Raw genomic sequence first — 23,908 nt, forward strand, 5'->3', positions numbered from 1 at the left:
TATACGGTTCACTTCGACTTCGACACCATAGGAAGTTGATATATTTTTCCTTATAATTTCACTCTCTCACGGAGATTTATATTTATTGCCGTAAGTAATCACTTTGCATATTTTAGCTCGTGATTCACAAGCGCAGCGCGCAAACATCCGCGAGTTGTCATCTAAAAATCGCCTGATTAATGAATCCGGTCGTCAGCGGGAGCGCTCGAAGGTTGCGCACGTGTAGCATCTAACGCCCGTTGGCCACGCATGCGATATTTAGAAAAACGTCCGTGAGAACACGTGCGACGTTCGCTTGGAGGGGGAGAGGGCGAGGAGGAGGAAGAGAAGGAGAAGGAGGACAATAATAAGGAGCTTTGAATCGATCGACGATATATTTCGGTATCCGTGGCGTGTCGTCGCTCGCGTGCCAGAGACGCGAGTGAGTTGCGACACGTAATTACTAACCAAGCTAACGATGTCGAAATGTCTGTTTGCCGGAGCAACTTTGTTGCTCGCGATAAGTGTGTCCTTCCTCCCCCTTTCGCATGCGATTATTACTCACCGTTGCGGCCGGAAGAGTTGGCATGGGCTGCGACACTGGCTCCAGACCGACTCTCATGCGTTTCGCGTTCTCGCTCTCGTTTTCGCAGGCCGTTGCCAGAATCTGCTCGGCCTGCACGGAGGTCAAGTGTGCCGGCGTGGGTCTGGCCTAAAAAGAAATACGTACGTCACATCCGCGATCGTTCGCTGCATACCGAAATTGACTCACGCCGCGAGAATGCTCGAGCTTTCATGAGCGAAGTTTCGACAGATAGCTCGAGGCCTGTGACTTCGATTAATGAAATAGCAGATCCGAGAATAGCTCAAAAAGACATTCAACATGCGGCTCTAAAGTTTACGTGATTGCGATTTTTGAGCTTGAAAATGTGTCGAAACTTGAAGAAAAAAAAAAAACTCAAAGACTAATTGGCTTGCTATCTTACGATTAAATGCGATAAAAAAAGAACTTACGGCGTCCCAAGGGCCCTCCCTGCCGCGCTTGTTTCTCCGACAGCTCTTCAAGTACGTTCGAATCCTCTTCCTGGCCCTCTCGGCAAATTCGGGAAACTGTCTCGTGCAACTATCGATGATCGCCTGTATCTTCTCCTTCGGTTGCTTCGAGATCGGCACGATGCGATCCAGGTTCTCGTCGACGAACAGCCTCACGAACATCTGCCGCGAGACACGATGCAACGGCCACGTTAGTGGAGTGAATTAAGCGGGAGTTGGTACGCGAGTCTCGCTAACCGCTCAAGGAATTAAGAATTTAGTGGCGGTGGGGCGCAACACCGGGACTCTATTAAACTAATTGTAATTAATTAAGGAGCTAGCGCAACAGCGGCAGCCGCCGCGAAACTACGACCACTTGGCTTTCACGCGCGGGAAAACGGGCAAAAAAAGAGAGAGATATGAGAAACGGGAAATGAGGGGGAGGGGAACTGTGAGAGAAACGGCATGCCCTATTCCCCCGCGAGTCGTCTCTTTGGCGCAACCGTTCATAAAACTTTACGATAATTAGAGTTTTTCGGAAAGGTTCAACGTGCCGCCAATATGCTGACGGCTTTAACTTCTCTGCCAGAGCTCCGTTGCCCCGTTTTCTTCTTCCCTAGCACAACCCTTTCCCCGTCCGAAACCTAAACGACGCTTTTCTTACAATAACAGTGTAGCGACCAGTTAGACCGCAATTGCGCAGCTCGTAATTCGATTACCGTTACGAATCTTAATTCATCGCATAATTCGTATAGGGGAGGGGGGGGGCAACGAGAACAATAATTATCGCTAATTATCGTTTAATTATTTCTTAAATTTTCAATTCGAGATATATCGAAATATACTCCTAGAGTTCGAAGAATAAAATGTTCTAAAACTACGTATGATAGTTGAATCGCGTGTGCTTACGTTGAACGCCTTGAGACGTTCTGGATCGTGGTGTCTCGGATCCAGTCCCTCGTCCGCGTCTATATCATCGTCGTCCTCGTCTTCCTTGTTGCCACTACTGCTGGTCTCATCGTGGGCGCTTCCCGTCCCCTCGCCACCGGGCGGACTGGACTCTCGATCGCGATCCGACCGCGAGGGCGTTGCCGCCGATGCTGGTGGCGGCGTTTTCTTAAAAGTCATGGCGTAAGATGCCCACAAGGAGGCCATGTCTTCGCCACCGACACCCGCCACGGCGCTTAGATTCGGGACAATTCCCGCTGGCATGTCCACCAACTCCGAGGAACCGTTTCGGGAATCTGCGAAAGTGAGCGTTTTGTAATGATTTGGCACACACTCCTCAAAGCTTAAAGCCTAAATTTTTATAATTTTCATCAACGAGGCACGTACTGGTATAGGTATAATTAACGTTTTAATAACGATAATGATAATAATTAATTATTATTATTATTTAAATATCATTTATTGAAATGAACATTATTAGTATTATTAGCATCAATAATGATCGTAATATGAACAATGGTATTTTTAATAATTACTACTAATTAATAACGCAAATTTGGTGATAGAAACACTTTGCATTCGCGATCGGTAATTATCTGGTAAAAGGGGAACCTTCCATCGGCAACGGCAGGAAAATAATAACATTCTCATTGAATGCCCGCCGTGCCGCGATGATTAGATCGCCGCCTCGCGCTGTTTCGATTCGATGAATAGAGAACGTTGCGGTTGAAACAAAAGAAGGGAATACTTTTTTTCCCTTCCCACGCCGCGCCGTGGCCAGGCGAGGAGCCAGTCATGTGCGGTCGGCTAGATACATGACTAATAGCGAGAAAGAGAAAGAGAGAGAAAGAGAGGCATGTGGGTGGTATTTATCCCGCGAATATAACAACGATAAACGCGGTGTACGTTCGGTTCGCGTGACGATACTGATTAGGGATGATCGACCGACAGAGGGTAGCATTTCCTAAACGACTCCCTAGCTTTATAACCGCGTGTGTGTTATTGCCGACATCAACTGTTGAATTTTGGTACGTGAATCGTGAACTCGGTCATGAATTTGTTAACGACCGTACATGTTGCTGGGCTCTTTTTGACAGATTTTTCAATTTTTAATGATATTACAGATTGAACACCTGATAAAATAACGGTTATGTAATAAAATCAGTAAAAAAATTTGGGATAAATATAAAATGTTGGCCAGGTAGTACAGTAAATTAATTGACTTCACGCTTGTCGTCATTAAGTAATCCCGTCTGACGACTGTATTTCACTTTTTGGATCGTAGCCTCGGTTATACGTATATAAAGTACAGTAGTATACATATATAACTCTGGAACATTAAAGAGTGATTAAAGAGTTTGTAACTTGATTTTGAACTTTTGCTAATTGATATTTGTACGATATTTTGTTACTTCAACTAGATTACAATTTACTCGGAATTAATTTTTTGCCACGTTAAAATCCTCGCGAAAGTCCGAGAGGAAATAAAATTGATGTCGAGTCAACGTTTCTCGCATTAGCAAATCTTCGAGGTAGGCAAAATTACGTCGGACCCTCTCTCGAGAGGGCAGAACGAAGCTTAGCACGTCAATTGTGTTGACGACAGTAAGATTGGATCGTCATTCGGCCGGCTGTTGTATAGACCGTGTGTTTCTTCTCTACAATAATAACGGCGACCCGTTCTCAAAACCCGTAATAAGCCCCGATAGCGTGTGCAAGGTGTTAAAAGGCGGTGCGGTCTTCTACCGTCACGATCCCAGGAGAGAACGTACGGTAAAGGTGCTTTCACGAGGAGGATGTCGATGGGGACAGGTACGAGTCGTGGCCGCCAAGAGACTCCACGTACGAAGAAGCGTATGGATTGTCGGCAGGGAGTGCCGCAGGGGGATCGTAAAGAGGCTAGCGAGCCTCGCGGACCTCTTCCACCTGGGACTCTCCTTGATTCCGATTTAAAAAAAGAGAGACAGGTTTGCGGCTGCCGTTTCGTACAATCACACGTCAACAACAGGGATATTCATACAATGCCATTCGGAGAGTGCACGTTAATTTTCTACACGCCACTCAAATTATCCTTCTCGTAAAGATGTAAAATCCGATATGTATATTTCGATTTTTAAATTTAATATGAAATGAGTATTAAAAAAAAAGAAATTTCAATTGTGTTTTGAACGACTGGATAGAAAGAGGATGACATTTTCTAAAAGTCTTTTTTTTTTCATAATGACCAAAGTGTCATTGACATTTATCTTGAATATTGGATATTTAGAAACTATACAAATGTGAAATAAGAATATCCTGAAACGAATTATGAGATACCGATACGAAGTGCGTTTGTCTCCGGATGATTCGCGACTAATCTCGAACGGGTGCGCACGTTTCTTAAATCCACTTCCTTCGCTGTGTGCACGAAGTAATCTGCATTCTGGAATCGAATTCTTCCGAGCGTAGTTTCCAAGACGCCACTTCGCCGTCGAGGCGAACGCGTTGCAAGGCAACGTCCTGGAACATTTGCATCGTCGAGGGGCAACTTTCCGCCGGGCGCTTCAACTTCCCCCGCGCGAAGACGCAAAAGTCTATCTGGGCGCAGCTATCTCGGGTGCTCGAACGGGGCGATCCTGATTCCCTCCGAGTTGTTCAACGATCGCAACGCATCTTTCTAGGAGGATTCCGGTAGAACCAGTAACTGAACGCCCGAGCGGGCGACCTAGGAAACTGGACCCTCATCCAGGAGGCGTGCTAGCGAAGGCACCATACGTTTCTTTCCTCTTTTCTCTGCCCCTCTCTGTTTCTCTCTCTCTCTCTCTTTCTCCTTCCTCGTCTTTCTCTTACTCTCGCGGTCCCACCGGCCCTGGAGGTTGCTGCACTTCGATTCTTACACACACACACACACACACACACACACACACACACACACACACACACACATACGCGCACGCAGTATATGCGGTGTACGCGCAGCTATGGAAAAAAAGTCGCAAGCGCGTACATAAGACGTATGTACGTGTATGCGCGCATGTGTGTGTATGTACGCAACGCTCTCTAGGAGGGTACGGCATCGCACGCAGCGCGAGAGAGGGTTCCCGGCCTGCGGCGAGCGTATGCCGGGTATCGCCGGAGAGTAGTCGGAGAAGGTAGGGAACAGCACGCACATAAGCAAAGCTGGACGCACGGCTAGACTGGCCGCACGGGCTAGAAAGCCGGTTACCAATCCCAATCCCACACCATCCAGCACACCGTTCCTGAGCTCGCCTCTTGGCCGCTGGCCTGAACCTGAAATGAGTCGACGGCGGCGGCGGCGGCGGCGACGGCGTCGGCCGGGGCGCCCGGGGCGCCCCACCCGGCAGTTCGTCCTCCTCCTGGTTCATTCCCTCGACCTCGCGTTCCCGCAAAGGGAAACTAATACCCCGGCCCCTACGACCACACCAGGCACTTCCTCTTTTTCTAGGTGGCTCGCTGTACGTGTAACGCTTGTGTATGTGCCTTGAGCGAGCCTAGCGCGCTACAAAATCCGCAGACAAGCCACGTACGCCCACGGTACTTCGGACTAGGTATGAAACTGTCTACCGCTCGGGATGGTAACGTGCAATCGCGAGGATGGACGAAGACGTATTATCTTGTCCCTCATAAATGTCACTGACCATAGTAGAACGTTGCGCGTGATGGCATGTGCGTGCTCGTGTCGACGTGAAAGAGAATTCGGAAGTTCTTAGTTTATCCTTTTAGACGATTATGCTTGACAATTAAACGATGCTTTCTCCGCGATATCTTAATTTATTCATTTAATTACGTATTTTTGATTATGTATTATCGATTTGATTTTCGCTAATAATCCAATAATATTTTGATCTCTTAAGTTTTATTTCAAATTATTCGTTAACCAAAAATTTACTTTGAAAATTTCTAAAATCTTTTTAAATAGCAACTCTTTCGAATTTCTATCGATTTTCTCAAATTGTAATTTATTCATTCATTTTATTTGTTCATTTACTTTTCTGTATAGCGGCAAAAGTGACAATTGATGTATAGATTTCACGGTTGTGCGGATCTTAAATGCAATTAATAATTTAAAGTTGAATGATTATTATTACTATCGAGAAGGTGATCTTTGAAGATTAACGTTCAAGACAAATGTTATGTATGAATTCTGATGTATGGTTCAGATCCGGAAGCAGTCGTACCTTAATACATTGTGATTTTGTGATATATCGCAAGCATAATCGCCGCGTATGCGCCCGCTGGGGAAAGTTGCGTCCGTTGTAAATTATAAATATTACGCTGACTCTACCGCAGAGTGCATTAGGAGATGAGAGACTAAGATGTTCTCGCGGTCATCATCGTGTCTATTTTCTTATCGAGATATTCGAGTAGATAAACTAACTTTATCGACCAATCGATTTGCAGTGCGATTCAAAAATTTTTGGATAAGTGTCGCTGTCTCGTTATTTTGGAAAAAAAACAATTTTCTATATCAATTTAAAAAATCGCGAGTTAAATGGTATAAATGTTAGCTCGAAATGGGACAAACGCAAAATTACGAATGACCGCGAATCCTTGGTCGAATATGCAAATCCCGCGGTGTTAGAACTATTTCGGGGTATATATCGGGGTTCGGATCAAATCACGAACTCGCAATTCGCGATCGGCAAATCGACGATTCCTGTCGCTTTTCCGATGGTACGGGCAGAAGAAGCGGCTCTATCGAGAAATCGATTTGCGAAACGCATATCTACGAAGTGGACGGACTCCAGTGAGAGAAGTCCTCCGCGCGAGATGTGGAATCTGCGCTGGTCATCACGTGGGAGGGAGGGAGGGAGGGAGGGAGGGTGCGACGAGAGAGAAGAGAGGGTCTAGCCGTTGTGCAGTAAATGTACGTGTATGCGTATATACGTATGCGAGTGTGTATGTATGTATGTATGTATGTATGTATGTATATGTATATATGTATGTGTGTGTGTGTGTGTGTGTATATATATATCTACTCATCTCTTCGGCCGATGGCTGGTTCATTACGCAATGACTACGTCCGAGATATAGAGGCCCGCTTCGAAACCAGTTTCAAATAGCTGCCAAGGAGGATAGGTGGAAGAGGCGTACCGGGGCGGGGGGAGCACGGTGAATTATCCTTCCGCAACCTAACTGAACAACAGGCGAGTCCCGAGAGCATGCAGTACCGCACGGAAACGTTCGGCGCCTTGGAGATCGTTACGCGATTATAGCGACATTAAGGACGCGCGTGACAATTAACGCGTCTATTTCTTCCACCGCCAACGATGATTCGCGTTTAACACGGTTTAATTAGCGAAAAAAAAGCATCGAGTTTATGGAATAATTAGGTAATTTTCGGTTACAGTTTGCTATTTGCATCTCGCTTAATTCTAACGTTTCACGATAGAATTTAATCTTTTTATTTAAAATATAAATTTGTCGGATTCGTAAAATTTTAATTAAGACCGAGTTTTACACCAAAAGACTAGTTTTCTATATTTTTGCGCGATTTTTAATTGCGAATTAGATACACGTAATTAACATTTTTACGTAACGTGACTTTTATTAGAAATCATAATGTTCCTTGCTTTTCACATTGGAAAAATAGATGGCTTGGAGAAGCATTAACGACGCGGCGCATAGGATATAATTCAAAATCGTTTTAAGAGAGCCACTTGCGACATCGCAATAGTGCAACTAATGGCCTTTCCGCGCGCCCACTCTGCGATTTTCGATATTCAACTTTCAATGTCCATCGGCCGACACAATTACCGCATTACACTCGTCGCTCCCATTCACATGACTCGGCTCTATGTATTCAAGCAGGCCGCTCGAGCGTCGAGGTATCAAAGTACACAAATGTCTTGGGCGCGCATGCCTTCCCTCCTTCTCTAGCTAATCGGAAATGCAACCGGTGTTTTAATATTGCAAAAGTATTCTTTCGAGTTGTAGGTACCAGGGCAGTAGAGTACACAAATATACCGAAAATATAAGAGATCGGGAATGGGATGAAAAACGATCGAGTTTTAACGGACACTATATTTACAGGCGAGGAGATTACAATTGCGATGGTGCAAAAGAATGTTAGTTTCCGCGACGATTACGTAAGGATTAATGAACGAGGATGACGTACAACACGCACGCATACCGTGTTCGCATCGTGAATACCGAGAGAGAAAGAGAGAGAGAGGGAGAGGTACTAATACTCGAAGGTATCGGTGGCATTCCTCATCTCTCGCGTGCGGTTTTTTCCGCCCGCACTGATTCATCGCCGGCGAGGAAAAGCACGAGGATTCATGGTGCGCCTAGTCTCCCCGCGCGCGATTCACCCTGACGAGGATTTCGCTGAAACGCGTGGGTGTGGAACGGCGAGGGGGGAAACCGCTCGCGTGTGCACGCGCGCACGATCGCGAGTATACGTGCGGGCAAATGAGACGCCCGTCGAATTTCTCTTTCTACGCCACGGGGTACGTCCTAGGTCGGCGATCCATTAGTCACGTCGCGCGCGACGACAAAACTTTACGAGCTAAATGGCCGGTACACCTTGGCCCCGCGAAACCTGCAATTCACTCCGCCGAGCCGAGTCGAGTCGAACCGCGGCGCGCCGCGTGTCACGCGCGCGAGAAGGACGCAAAACTTGAGCATTAAAGCCCCCGGCCGCGCTTACGCCAGGCGGAGCAAGGTTCTTTTCATAAGTGGGATTTCGTCAGTCAGGGCGACATCAATGGGACGTTGGCGTACGTAACTTTGTCGAGTCCTTTTGCGACGAAGAAAGAAAGAAAGAAAGAAAGAAAGACGTCTAGACATCTTTCGTCCCGTAATGGATTCCGTTAAATGTCTCGCCTGTCGATTTCGCGAGGTAGCTTTTTTTTTCGTCAACTCCGTGTCGTTCGCAATCACACACGCAAAGTCGAAACTGCATGTAATGCCGCCTGGATTGATTCTCATTGGTAATTGAAAACAAGTAATGGCATTAAAGTTATGTTTTTTTGGGGGGAGAGATTTATAGTAAAAATTTGTAAAAACTAAAATAAAAGAAAAGAAGGAATATTGCGAAGAGCATTGTCTCTCTAAAAAAAAAAGAAAAAATTCAATAGCCTTCAAGATCATTTGTACATTCCAGAGTCGAGAAAAAAATATTTCTTCTCGTCCAACGTTTGGACAAAAATCACAAGACTAATCTGCAAAAAGAACTCGAAACGTTTGTTCCTAATGCTTTCCGCGCCGCAATACGCACGACTTAGGACATCGCGGCGACACCGAGAGCGCCGCATATGTCGGCCAGTGAAATAAGGTGTTACCTGTAAGTGTAGAGTTGTTAATGGTGTTGTTTGCCGTGGAAATGGCCGATTGGCTGGTGACCGGTGTGCCAACAGTGGTAGCGGTGGTAGTCGACGAGTTATTTGGCGAGAGAGCCGCGTTGGCAGCCTGGACCTGTGCCGCTTGAAGATTGTAATTCCATGCGAGCAGCATCAGCTTCAGCTTATCCGGGTCTTTCATGAGCGCGCCTGTCGAAATTCAAAATGCCAATTGACTTTAAACAGATTAGGAAATCATTATACAAACGAACAATAGCGCGCGCGCGTACATAGTGCAAGGCTGGTGGGTATTCTCGCAAACGGGAGTCCTTGCTCAGTGCGAGAGCGGAGTCATACGTCCAGACGCGAGCTTATATCGCGAACGAGAATCGCGACATTCGTCATCTACCTCCGGTGGCCAGCCTCGCACGCCGAAGGCTATTATCACTTATCAGCTACCTGAGCTCGCGAGGCGAGCTACGGACGAGCGAATCGCGGCCGAATATATTAACAAGCTTACAAAAAGGACGTCGTCGATGCGATTTAATAACGCAACAGGTTTAATTACCCGAAACTGATAAATCGGCCGGCCGGCCACGTAGCTCGGCCGTCGCAGCTGGCGGTGGACCGTACGCCACTCGCCGCGCCGTTTACGATTATTAATCGATCGGGTAATTTACACGGGCTCCGACAAAAAGCAACCAACCCCGCGGCCACTGCGAATTAAGCCCCGCGAGTAAGTGAGTCTGCGATTAACTCCCCGTTGAAGTATGCGTTCGTTGATTTATCCTTGGATTGAAGCCGGTCGTGGGTACGTCGGCTGTATTATTGATCAGCGTCGCGGTAGAATTCGACGGCGCGATTAACGACGTTCTGTCGACACGACTCGCTGCGTGAGATATCCACCGGGGCTACCGAGATGGGCCTGGCGAGATCTACGAGCCGGTCTTATCGTCGCACGCCGTGACTCGTCGTCTCGATGCATCGAACTGATACCCTAGAGCGCACGATGACGTATGCCTTTTCACGTTTCTCCGATCAACAGCTCGCTCGCGCCGATTGCACCGTCGCGCGTCGCGTCGTCGACGAGTAAACAACGCGATTTGTGCAATGCAAACGAAAAATAAGGCGTCGACGGCGATAGTTTCCTAAAACGCGGCCAATGTGTCGAAGGCCACATGCACATTAGCAAATAATGAGTAATGCATGACGCGAACCATCTTTTCCGGCATTATCGACATTGATCTTTGAAATAAGTATTTCAAATCCAAGATAAATCTTAAAACTGGTTTTTTCCAAGACCGCGCGATTTATGATAAATGTAACAAATGACTATCTGTACGTACATGACGTGACCAATTGAAAAGATCAATAAATGTAAATTCAACTATTCGCAGCTCGTTGCTTATCACTTGCAGTCGCGCGATATTCCCAAGATAGCGTGGAAGAGGATATTTAAAACGTGCGAACCAGAGAAATAAAAGTTACTTAGCGAAATCAAAGTGCAGTGTGCTAAACGCGTGGCATTCGATTCACGTGTGAAGGAAAAACGAAAGGGGATTACGGAAAAGACGTTTTTTTTAGGAAAATTTTCTGTCAACACAAGAGTTTTAGATGTCAGACTCGATGCTGCTTGCTCTTGTAACTTCTACAGCGACTGTTTGTCGCCACGTGCGAGTAAAGACTTTTGACCTGTTTCGCGGACAACGCGCTTTAACTAGGTGATTTCCAAATCGCTTTCAAGGCTCGTTGTCATCCAGAGAAAGGAATTTAAGTCACAGGCTTATATTCAACGTTCTGATCGATGTTTGTCGTGTGTACGTCATGCATTACGTACGCATATTTTTTTCTACATTGAGCTCTTGTCTCTTTTTTTTTTTATCTTTTTACTGCGCATGTAACGCTGTGCCGTGCACGTCCATTTCTCTCCGAACGCCGAAGACGAGCCGTTCCTGTATATCATGAAACCGTAATCGAATGCACGGTGCCAAGTAACGCGTTCGATACTAATTCGTTATATCGATCCGTGCCACGCGAGCTCCCGCGAACGTACGTCGGAGAAGCGAATAGCCGATATTAACCCTTAGATTATTATACCTTGATTTATTATCATCTGAGATTCCTGCGGGGATTTACCGGAAAATGTTCGTGGAATATTCCGATTCGGAGTAAGTGTACATTTCAATCACAGAAAAATATGTCTTTCATTTAACCTATTTTTAAATAATTCATTTCCCTTCTTATCAATAATTTAGTAATTTGGATATTACGTCAAAAATATACATAAATAACGATTTATTATTTACATCTGTTTTATAATGTATCCAATAATCCAAGCGCATAAGAATCAAGTGTGTGCGAAAACAAAAGTGTTTTAATTCCTTTTTTTTTAGCAGAAATTAACGCAACGTGTCAACAATCTTTTTTTCTGAAATTTATCTGCTTAAAATCATCAGAATACAAATTGGAAACGAAACTCGATCTATCAACGGCTCTAATTCAACTTATACAAGCAGCAGCAACAGCGACGGGCGAAGTGTATGAACGAGCTTACTATTAATCGCACAAATTCCGCGGGACCGACTGAAATAACGATGTTCCGCGTAGTTCCCGCCGGCACACAACCGCACGTAATCGGGCCGGAGAGTTCAAAGGGACAATCCACAGATTTTCTAGCGTATCGCGCGGGCGCGGTTCCGTTTGTTCATCCGAGCGGCGGAATTAGCGGTGACACACGGCGAACGGGCGCTTCGGCCGCGCGATGACGAGAGCAGAGATTTATTAGCCGGCGAACAAACCGGCGGGAGAGAGGGGGGGAGGGAGAGAGAGAGAGAGGGTGACAGAGGGAAAGAGAAAGGGTGAAGCGGAGAACCGGTCGCGCGCCGGCGACGGCCGGAGTGACGTTTAAATCATTCAGGACACGGTTCAATAATGTAAAAACGTGCGGCGCTGTCGTAGAATTCGGGTCAGATTCCCGAAACGGTTGCGACCTGACCCCGCGACGACGAGAAGATGCGCGAAAGAGACGAGAGACAGGAAGATTCCATCCGAGAGACGCGCTTGAAACGAGTCGTGCGCGGCAGAACTTCGCTCACGCACGCACGTACGCACGCACGCACGCACGCTTGCATGCGGCAGGCATACATACGCCTCTGCACCTCGTTTCGTAAGGACTACGATCTCGTAATCCTTAACCGGGAGACCACCTTCGATACCGCAACTATAAGGGGCTCGGCAAGGTTTACGCTACGGGATAGATATAGATAATGAAAGGTTTTGCTCACTTGGGTAGTGATCGTCCTCGGATATGTCGGCGGGCTCCGGGGTCGAGATGTTCTCCTGCAACAGATAGAAAGCCACCGTTAGGTACTGAAGCGTTTTCCACTCGAGTCGCGCTATATAGAAAGCCCGAACGGTTTCGCCCTGGGCTGCCTGCGCGCGGTACTGAAGGCGAACGGGACGAAACTCTCGCGACGCGTTTAAAAGTTCGTGAAACTCATTTTCCGCAACTGCCCGTTATGATAATACCGCGCGAACGCAGCCGCGGCGTAACCGCATCGTTACGCAGGACCAGATGCTTTGCGGTCTTATTTAGTCTTGCTATGCAGCAGCCTCCATGTCATTTTTATAAGTGTTCTTTAAATATTAACGTCGAGAATGTTTGAGTAAATTCTCGTTCGTGATTAAATCAAAATTTATAGGCAATATGTGTGACTACAGAAAATTCATACTCGTTTCTCTATAATCACGTAGATTAATATACAGTTATATATTTTTTTAAGCTGATCTATCTCTATACAAATAAAACGAATTATTTAATTAACTGAAGTCGCGAATCAATGAATTCCTTTTCTTCTTTTTTTAATATTAATATAATATTCCTTTATTATTGCTCACTTATATTTTACGCTACGTGCAACCTTATATTAAAAAATTCAGTCGAATTCGTAGGTTCTTATTGCTTCGCGTCGCGCCATAAGACGCGCGATGAAGAAGAAGCTGTCGAAGGCTGTCCGCGTTACCATACGCCCACAGGAAGACCGTGGACTTTATTGTCCCAGATCAAGAGCCGACGGCGACTCGCGATTCGTCGAAACGCAAATTGCTTACGCCTCGGCGTTGCGCCGCGTTGCGAAGGTGACGCGCGTCGAGAATCTCGGATCAGTAGCGCGAGCGAGCACCGCCTCTCTCAACCCTTTCACGATCAACGCGGTCAGTCTCTGTCTCCGGCTTAAGCGTCGCGCCATATACGCGCGCACAAAGATCTTCTCTAAACATAGCGCGGCGAAATAGGGATCGTCGACCGAACGAGAAATAATTATGCAGACACTCAATTAGCTTTGCGTTAGAAAATTATTAATTATCGCGCATGTCAAGAAATGCGCTCTGACATAATTCCCTTTCGTAATAAATGCAGTAAGTGTGTACAGATAATGGTCATTATAACGGGTCGTTATAACGGAGAATCAATCCGGAAGATCGTCATCCTTTCCGTAAATATTTACTTTTACCGCGGCAATGCGGTAATACAATAAATTTTATAATAGATTTGATAACACTCGCCAAAATGTAACAGTCACGCAAGCAGTTTTCCCCCAAAAAAAATATTTTAAAAAAAAGAGAAAAATCATCCTCTTTTTACGCCACTGACCGAGATCGAGTGGTCAGGGTCGTTTTGAGGGAATAAGGCCGAGGCTCGTCGGACAGAGGATCAGCTCTATATGGCCGGGTCGTTTTTCATCGAAAAGAGCAGCGCGAAGCGTTCTCCGTGATATGGCATCGCCTCGCACGCCGGCACTCTAATCGATCCTCGCGAGTCGCGGCGGCAGCGAGTCGAGGCGATCTTCCAAGCTCTAGCGGCGCGATTCTATCTCGCTTTGATTGATTTTATCCCGACGAAATTAACGGGTTTTTCCCCGTTGAAACGAACGACGGCCGGTCGACCTGCCGGCAGTTTCGCAAGGCATGCACTACGATGCCTGGGCCGACTGGTTCGCCGTGTGTTGCTGCAGCAGGCGCAGCGGCGGCGCAGTCTCTCCTATCTGTGTCAGGTCTCGTGTTGCAACTCCAGAAGGTCGACCGGTATACAACGTGGAGAGCACGGCCAATTGATACCGGCCACAACTTTGTCCAGCGGGCTTGTAGGACATAGGCGGCGTGCGAGCGCGTACGTTGCATACGCGTGTGCATATCGGTGTGCGCGGCGCCGCAAAAACTTCTGATGATGTAACCGAGAAATTCCGACGAGCCGGCGGCGTCCATCGTTCGCGCACGAACGTGGAAATCTCGAGAGGCGGCGTGTGTAGATTCAATCGCGACGAAATGTCGCGCTGCGATTTTTTTTTTATTTTTTTATTTTTTTAAGACGAATAGTCTTGTGCGTGCGTGTGCGTTTAATGAAAGAGGGAGAGAAAGAGAGAGGAGGGGCAGAGAGACGCTTGCAAAAGATATTCTTGGTATTCTACGATAAGAAAATATATTGGACTTTGCTGCACATTTTAATTTTGCAGTTACGTTACAGCTATTGAATGTGGGAACAAGCGGGACGCTAGGATGCCTCTAAACATTATGAATTGGCATTAAACTTAAAATTGCCAATTATATATTATAATTATAATTTATAAGTCAGTGAGTTTGCCATATACACGTATATCTAAGAAGCTTTTTAATTTTGATGAAATTCTTAATAATATGAGCATTGACCATGTTATGTTGTGTCAAACTTTATTTCCACATTTTGCTTTTAGTATTAACTAAGTTTTATTTTTTATTTTTCGGGTGAAACGATTAATGGGACGGCGCATTCAGAGGTTCATCGGTATATTAGAAGCCGGGCACAGAATCTGTTTAATAATCGGTGGAATTTATTGGCTGGGCGCTTCTTACTCCATTTCTCTCTCTTTCTCTCACTTTCCTCTCTCCACTCCTCTCTAGCTACACCGTTGATTTCCAGCTGCACATTCGCGGAAGATTATTTTAAGAATCTTTCATTAAGAATTTAATATAGCATGATTTTCGCGGACCCGTTCGCGGAAGTATCTATAGGTATCTATCGATTATAATGAGTCCCCTTTGTAATGTGAACCCGAGAGTCGGGTGAGAGGAAGATAAAGCGGCCAGATGGAAGAGTACAGATAAAGGTGTATAAACCCGAGATGAGATAAAATAGAAATGTAGGTGGAAAAATAAAACTTGTGCTATCGCAATTTAGTCTGAGCGGCAAACTCCGCGATAGATTCTAGTGATCTAAGGCCCCGCCTTAGCGATTTCAAGAATCGCCTTACGATCAACCGCGCCGCGCTTGTCCCGGAGGTCTCGATCTCACCGCGGTCGGTTCTCGCTCGCCTGGCCTGGCACACCGCGTCAAGGTGTTTGCCATTAAAGATAATCGCGGCGAGTTACCTTCTGGGAAGGAGTCGATCGGCGACGAGCACGGATCGAGCTTCACAGCGATATTCTAGTAATTGATACCATCGCGATGCGATCGTTACGAGTTATCCTACGCGTCAGGATATCTGCGAATTGTTGCGTTTAATTTGCGACAAGGACACGGAGGCGAGACGGAGCGATATAGGAAGCCGTGTGGAATTCACCTTTTCATACGGAACTCGTCGGCAAACGGTACTCGGATAATGATTGTTACGCATCGTATACACCTTCAAAGTTATTTTCTTCACGGCATCAAACTGACCTCTGATATAATTTACGAAATATACAGTAAATCTCGGAATCAGAGAGCATAGAAATGAAATAGGAATTTAATATCGTTGAAAAAAAAAGACGATAGATGGAATGCGCGTCGAAATTTGAACGCACATCGGTGTTATTCCGATTTCATTCGCCGCCAGTCCAAGGACTCCGATGTCGCAGGTATTAATAAACAAAGAGCCTCTCCGGTCCTCTCTCCCGCTTCTCCAGCAGACTACGCGTTCTTTCTCCTTCTCGCTTCTTCTCCGTCTCACCTACGCACGGGGGCCGCCCCACTTCCGGCGGATGTACCCTGATAAATGGGAATCTCGCCGCGCGCGCAACCGGCCGGCCGTATATACACCTACGACGACTGAGGCGAATGAGAAACGATCCCGGCGTCTTCCAGGCATGAAGCACGAGGACGAAGACAGAAGCGAGCGGAAGGAGTGGAGTATTAAAACGGAGCTAAGAGTAGCTGTGCCGTTTAAAAGTTCCCCCTGGATGCGTCGAGCGCTAACGATTCCGTTTCTCCGGCTTCTACCTCGATGCGATCTCGACGATGATCTCGTAGATGAGAACTCTGTTGCGACGTTCGTCGTCGAGGTCACATTCTCGTTAACGCAACGAGCGCGAACCGCGCCTCGATTCACGCGCACGCATTTACTTGGCACGCGGGGACGCATGACAGTCGTCGGGATAAGACAAGAGGAACGAACGAGCTCTCCTCTTCGCTTCAGTCCCGGTGACTCCGGAACGATAAAGTTCTCTCTCTCTCTTTCGAGGAGAGAAGAGACGTGTGAAACCAGAACTACATGTAAGAGAGGAAATTGCCGCAAGAAAAGAGGAAAGAAGAGGGGAGAGAGAAGGCGTAAGAGAAGAGCTACGCTCTCCCCGAGCGCCGTTCTTCTCGGCGGACAGATACGGTTGGAAACATTTGTTTAGTTGGCTGCAATTAAGCCACTTGGCGGCAATTGTTTGTCGCTCCGCACAGAATTCCGCTCCCACCGTGCAGCCCCGCTCTCGGCGGCCACGAGAGATGCGTCGTGTAGTACACGGTTACGCGCGCGTGTACAACGACGAGAGGAGACGAGAGAGACGCGGAGGCCACCGCGGGCGGGAGATGCGTTGTGTTGTACCAACTCGCCACCAACACAGCAATTCCAGACGATAAAGGCGAGCGAGTTGCCGGGGTTAGGGGTCAACCGGGACCAGTAGCCGGTGTCCGACCAATCAACGTCAACGGCAACCGACACGGCGCGACGAGATCGGACACTGCCGCGCGAGATCGTTCGAGACGATTGTCTTTTGTCTTTCTAGAAGACGAGTGAAGATGCTGAATTACTCGTCGAAGCCCCGCGCGACTAACGAGAGAGAGAGAGAGAGAGAGATTCGCGAACGCCAGAAAGATGGGAAGTTCTTGAGATTGTCGTTGTTGAGCAGTGAGTCTATCAGGCTCCAAGACTGTTTTCCTCGGCGACACTTCAGAAAAGTAATTCAATTTCTATAAGAATTCATAATATTACTCAATTGAGAGATACATACGCATATTAATCATTTTAAAATTAATCCAACAGAAATGTGTTAATTTTATTAGTCTTTATTGATTTTTAAAGTAAAATTTCGGTGCAATGCATATACAAAGATATAAGCAGTACTTTGGTTTTCAACGAAAGTGATCTAAGAAGATCGAAAAAAACCATCATAGTAGATTCCAATTATTCGATCACAGTTGATTCCAATTTGCATCGAGTTATCATAATATTACAATCGTTAGAGGAAATATCGAATAGATAACGATATTTATTCGCGTTTTTGTTTTTCAATGTACGTAATTCTGAGCTTGCAGTAAGAAAATGTAATTTGTTACAAAATGTCTTTCGTAAGATGGATGTAGAAACCTGAAATAGCTCGTGATAAATCAAGGAATACTTGAAGCAATTAAACAACGCAGTGGGAATAAAGAAAAGGTTAAACTCGTCGGGGACCCGGAACACGGGCGGCCGCACCGACCGCGACGTAAAAGGAGGACCGAATTGGGCCCGTTAGGATGATTGCTCGCGAAGAACGCTCGCTCGAGTGGTCGATTTAGTTGCCTCTTCTGGGTAGCTCTTTGGATAATGGGGAAATGATTGTGGCCTACCGGTGATCTCTCCTCTATGTGTTTTAACCGGGGCAAAACACCTACCGGCCGTCGCGCGATTCGACCGCCTGTCGCCGATTCTTCTTCTCTCCCTCCTCTCGGTCTCCCTCTTTTCCTCTCTGTCTCCCTCTCTCGGCCAGTTCGGTATACCGGGCGACTCTCAATTTCGACTCATTTGCCTACCAAATCTGGCGTCGCATAAATATACGTAGGATCCTACGGTGAACGGGTCTCAAGGCCGCCGGCAATTACCAACGCTGCGCCCTCCCTCGGTGTGCTTTTATTTTCCTCCCTGGTGTACTTTTCCTGTTTAATCCGCCCCCCTGCCTCGTCATCCCAAGTTTTTTTTTTTTTTTTAACAATCGAATTCTCTCGCCATTATCATCGAAACGTCGCGCGTCGTCGTGCGATCGCCTACCTATTCGAATTGATGAATTGAATCGATCGAGGGAAAATCTCTAGTTTCACTCTGGACAGAGCAAAATTGAATCGTCACACCCGTTGACACATTCGCAATAAGCGCCAAACCTCGACGCCTCGTGTTTCATCACCGTCGCGAAATGAGATGATTGGCCTTGCGGCGTCTCTCGGAGAGGTTGCGAGATCCGCGACGAGGTGAGTTGTATTCGTGTTTGTCGGAAGATCGAGATGCGTGTCGAGGAAAAGACAGATTTCTCGGTTGATTTTTCGCCCTTCAAGGATACGCGTGATCGTGCGATTGTACGAGAGATTCGACGAGAAATATTCGCCGATATATATATATAAGGCGGCCGAGAGAAGAGAAGAAGAGAGGATGTCGCAGAGAGGATGACGTCACCAGCGTACGTTTCCAAAGTAGCGAAGTCCAGGTTGCGTCAAGGGGAGACCGGCGGAGAGCCGATCGTTGGAGGAGCTCTTCTGATCTGGAAAGCAAATGCGGAGTAGTAGGAGGGGACGTCGGTAGGAGGACGACGGGGTCACCGTCAGCGGGATAACCTCACACGTGTGCGCCCCCCAAAAAAGAAGAAGAAATAAAAAGACGATGACGACGATGGTGGCGGCGGCGGCGGCGGCGGCGGCGGCGGCGGCGGCGGCGGCGGCGGCGGCAACGACGGTGGCGGACGAATCCAGTGGCGTCGACAGAAAAGCACTTTGCCAAGTCTTCGTTGCGTTTTGTCGTGCAAAGACGATGTGAAAGTGCAGACGTAAATCGATGAGAACGAATTATATATTCTCTGTGAACTCGTTTAAAAATAACTCTCCTGCCTGTGTGAGAAAATTCCAATTTGCGCAATCTTCTTTTAATTCAGATCGTCATCAACGTGAAAAAAAAGAGATACCGGAGAAATTATTTCGGAGAATTTAATTTTTTTAGTATTTCGTTTTACATACATACACCTTTTCTTGTAATCGTAACTGTTATGATCAAAGATGTCATTTCTTTTCTCTCGCCTACCTGGAGTCATTCAATCGCCGCGTATTAGCGAGATAAGAATTTCTTCGTCGGTAAATGCGCTCGAGATTAGGAATTGCAAAAGCTTCTGTCATACGCGATAACTTGGGAATTTAGGAAGTTAAGATTAAAATGCAGTACGATTGGGAGTAACGTCGTCGGAGTCACAGGCGACCGCGGTATCCGGCGTGGCCGGTTGGCTACCTTACTTGACCCCTGCGCAACGAGGGACAATTGGGTGTAACAGTCTCCCATTCGTCTGTCCGTCCGCCCGTCCCTCCCATACGTGTCGCCCCGTACGTGTCCGTGTTTCTCTGAATCCTCGGCCGTGTAACACATCCATTACTCCCGAGACGTGTGTGTTGTCGGACGGTATACGCACATGTACATGTGCGTCACTGCCTTCCACCGAGGGGAAAAGTCCAATGACGACGACGACGACAACGGCGACAAAGATGAAGACTACGACGAAGAAGATCCTCGTCGCGCGTGTTAACGAACAACATCGGAGTCTCGAGCTCAAAGCGAAAACTGTAGCTTGTTTAATAATCCAGTCATTAACCTTCTAACGAGTTTTTTTATGATCGATTATCAAAGAGGAATGACGATTGATTCAAAAGGGAAAATTGAAGAAAATTATCAGAATGATTAATAGATCGACGAAATGGACGCGAGCTTGTTTTGTAAGACTCATCGGAGTTTTTTACGATAGAGAGCTGTTTTGGTTCAGCGAGGGCGTCTTCTCTCGACGTACAAACTTTTATCCACGTGGCATCTTTCCGATATCCGAGAGATCTTCGTGGAACTTTCGTCCCACGCAAGGCCAACGGTTGCAGTATTAAAAATGTCTAACTTACAATACGACGCTTCTAATTGCGTTATCGTGATACGCGGAGACGTGCAAACTCCTCTGATGTTTCTTCTAACTATGAACGTTCTTTCGCACAGCAAGAAACACGCGGATTTCGCAGTAAAGAATTAATTACAAGCCCGTGATCGGTCTCTCATCAAGGACGATCGTCCGTCGCATCGCAGCAGGACGCACTAGAAAGAACGACACTCGAACAAAATGCAAATGCGTGAAGGGGTCTTTCTAATTTTTTTTTTACGCGTGAAAACAAGAATATTTTTATGAACTTTTTGGGTAAAAACTATGCGATGGATCGATTTCATATTTTGTACATTTATTCTACGTATCTTCATCAATGTGGAAAAAATAGTTGTGTATAAAATAATTATACCTAAAATTTTAAACGCGTTTTTCTCGGAATTTTTCTCGAAACTTTAAAAATCCGTGTATTATCCGTGGTATTATCCGTGCACGATATTTCAAAAACTGTATTGAATTGTCCTCTATTTTAACACCTATTTTTAGTCTATCTAAGGAATAAATCTTAAAAATTTCCAAAGTTTTAAAAACAAACATTTATTTTGCTGTGATAAAAGCTGATTTGACAAGAGTATGCAGCGTTAACATTAAACCGACATCATTTTCAATTCACACTTTTTTTCCATCAAATTCAAGATTTATTCTCTATCCACGCTTTTAGTAAGTAAAATGTAATTTGAATGTTTTGTTTCAGATCATTCACGTTATCGTGTACGTGAGGAATCAACTTTTTTTAGAAGCGTTGTTTTTTCACTATTTTATCTTTTACACAAATTAACATTTTTTTTATAACAATTTTTATTTTACACATCGTTGAAGATATAATACGTAGAATAAACGCACAAAATTTGAAATCAATCCGTAGTTTTTACCAAATAAAAAATTTATAAAGGTAGTCTTGTTTTCGCGTGTAAAAAAAATGAGAAAAACCCTATAAGTATTGTGAAATTCATAACGAATCAAACTACGTGTCCCGTTGACGCGGCATTCAATATCACCTGACGGTAGGACTAAAGCCGAAGAGAAGCGCGTTAGTCGCGCACACGCATGGTCCAAGCATCCCCCTCGTCGCGGGACGGGTGGCGGACTGTGAGGGCGGAGGGCGCGAGGAATGTGGGAGGGAAAAGAAGAGGATAGAGCGGCGCCCACTTTCGAGCACGCGCCCTGCTCTATTTGGTTCTCCCGCATAGCGCGCCGCTTCGATTCGTTCCCTCCAGTCGCGTCTCGCCCCGCGAGCAGAGAGCGTGCACTCTTCTCTTCTTGTACTCTGCTTCTTGTCGTCGTCGTCGTCGTCGTCGTCGCCGTCACCGTCGTCGTTGTTTTCCTTCTTTTCATTGACATGCATGGGAAAAAACCGTACGCAGGAAAAATCATACTCGCGCTCATGGCCTCTCCTCTTTCACGTTTGCGAGATCGCCAATTTGAGGGGGATTGTGACTCAAACTTTTCCGAGATTTCTCTATATTCTCCGAAATTCGCTGACGCAGCGTATCGATCGATGCTGCACCAATTTTTGCTGATATAAATTTTACCTAACCTTTCGAAATGAGACCCGAATGAAAAATTTATGTCTCATGTTATGTCTCTAATGCTAAATGAATGATTATCTGCAAGTGTACTCATTAAGGAGGCTTATTTAAAAATAACGAGGGATAAAAGTAGGATAGATTTAGGACAATAATGCAGAATGGAAAATTTCCAATAATTTCACGAAGGTGTTTCTCGAGTTTGACGAGAGTTGTACGAAGGCATAGGCGGATGTACATTCTCCTAGCCTACAACGTCGACCTTAGCAATGCAATTTGTTCCCCCGCACCAGTCGTCTCTTTCCACAGCACTTAATTTCCACCCGACAAAGGCCCGATAATTAATCCGGGCAATATCCCTCCTCTCCCTTTCCGCATGCCTGCTATAGATCCATGAACTAATCCAAGCAGTTGTCTCATCTCGATATCACGCCTGCCTATTAATACGCAAAGATCATTAGCTTCGCGACCGCTTCCGGGTAGGATGACTTCGCAATGGCTAAAGCGAAAGGCTCGAAAGCCACTCGCGGTGCATCGTGCGAGCGCCCACAATTATCGGCGGCGGCGACGATCCGCTGGAAATGCATACGTCCCACGTGCTCTAAGCAAGCAGCCAGTGTTTCAATAACGCCCCGGCCGACCTCGTCGCCTCGTCCCCTGTCTCTTCCTCTGCCTCGTGCACCTCCGTCACGCGTTGAAACGCACGTTCTATCTGGAGGCCGAGCTCTCTCTCGCGCGCGCGAACGTGAGCGTGTATGCGTTTCTTCGCGTGGTCTGTGTGCGTGGACACGCGGGGGCCTGGCCCCTCCAGGTCTCGGGCTGTACTCACATATGAGATCCGACGACGATCCAGCGAGCCAGGCCTGCTGGCCTGCCAAGGGAATATTATACTTGGCGATGACGCGTACACGCCACACGAGGAGGCTATCTCGCCTCGACGAGAGGCTCGGGTAGGTAGGGAAGGAGGGAAAGCAGGGGGAGGGGGGCGGCAGGCTAGGGTGCGCCGCAAGGATGAGGCAGAAGGTGGAGAATATACGGGCGGAGAGCGAGAGCAAGGGGGAATACAGGCGCCGAAGGTTTAATCAGAGGGGGCTATCGACATCAATCTTTCCTTTCGCGCGCTTTCCAGCGAATGTCGGGGTCGTGAATTGGTGGTGATCTTGCCAAAGATCTTGCGCGTGCAATCTGTGTCTTTGTGCGGGAGGGAGTGAGCTTTGCGCAACAAACGCTTCAATAATATTCCACGAAGATGAGAATAGGTGGTAGTTTTTGTACGATAGAAAAAGAGTTAAATCAAATGATTGTGACATTTATGGAACGAGGCGATGAAAGGTCTGCTACTAATGATGAAATAAGAGCTCTCAATTATCGACGACGAGGAGGTAGTTCGAATGGTGTTCCCGGGATAGTCGACGGCGATCTAAGTATAGGTGAAACACGTCATGCGCGAGATTAATTTTCTCCATAAGAAAAATAGACAATTGACAAAAGAAATGTTGACAGCCGCTCTCCAGGAATATTTCGCCCGTTTCAGAACAATGTGCTGTCTGAAATTAGATACATAGAATCAAACTCAATTTCTATGATACGAGACGGATCGATCGATAAAACTAATTTTTAATGAAAGTGCGAGAAATTTGTTGAATCGCTAATGGCTCTCCTAGATAGAGCTCCAGGTACATAATGATTGTAGATCAAATTATTGAAACTTTTGAATTATCAAATAGCTCTTTTCCTCAAGTACAATATTCATAAATTCTTTAAATATCACAATGATAAAACAACGTGAATGAATCTGATATGAATACAATAATACAAATGGATGTATAATGAATTCACGTTAATCTATTTGAACAATCTCTATTTTGATATGAAAATCGTTGCGATTAAAATGTAATTTAAAAAGAAATTATAAAAAAAGAGAGAAAAAGAATTTTTTTTTAATTTCTTGTAATCCGAAAGTTATAACTAAATGTATACATATCTGTA

General features: G+C 46.1%; 1 protein-coding gene and 1 long non-coding RNA gene across 4 annotated transcripts in view; one reads left to right on the plus strand and one right to left on the minus strand.

Moving 5' to 3' along the window:
• LOC105196219 (nucleolar protein 4-like) overlaps positions 1-23,908 on the minus strand; it is a 67,340-nt gene that overhangs the window by 8,943 nt on the left and 34,489 nt on the right. For all 3 annotated transcript variants that reach the window (XM_039457568.1, XM_011162025.3, XM_011162026.3), the window contains exons 2-6: positions 12,527-12,581; positions 9,246-9,452; positions 1,921-2,255; positions 994-1,194; positions 545-691 (exon numbers count right to left, since the gene is read on the minus strand). In XM_039457568.1, the coding sequence (XP_039313502.1) occupies positions 545-691; positions 994-1,194; positions 1,921-2,255; positions 9,246-9,452; positions 12,527-12,581 (945 nt within the window). The remainder of the gene's footprint in view (positions 1-544; positions 692-993; positions 1,195-1,920; positions 2,256-9,245; positions 9,453-12,526; positions 12,582-23,908) is intronic.
• The window catches only part of LOC120359574, a 173,214-nt gene that overhangs the window by 3,567 nt on the left and 145,739 nt on the right, over positions 1-23,908 (plus strand). The gene's annotated exons all lie outside the window — the stretch shown is intronic.

The sequence above is a fragment of the Solenopsis invicta genome, chromosome 14 (genome assembly GCF_016802725.1).
Source record: "Solenopsis invicta isolate M01_SB chromosome 14, UNIL_Sinv_3.0, whole genome shotgun sequence".
Classification (NCBI taxonomy): domain Eukaryota; kingdom Metazoa; phylum Arthropoda; class Insecta; order Hymenoptera; family Formicidae; genus Solenopsis; species Solenopsis invicta.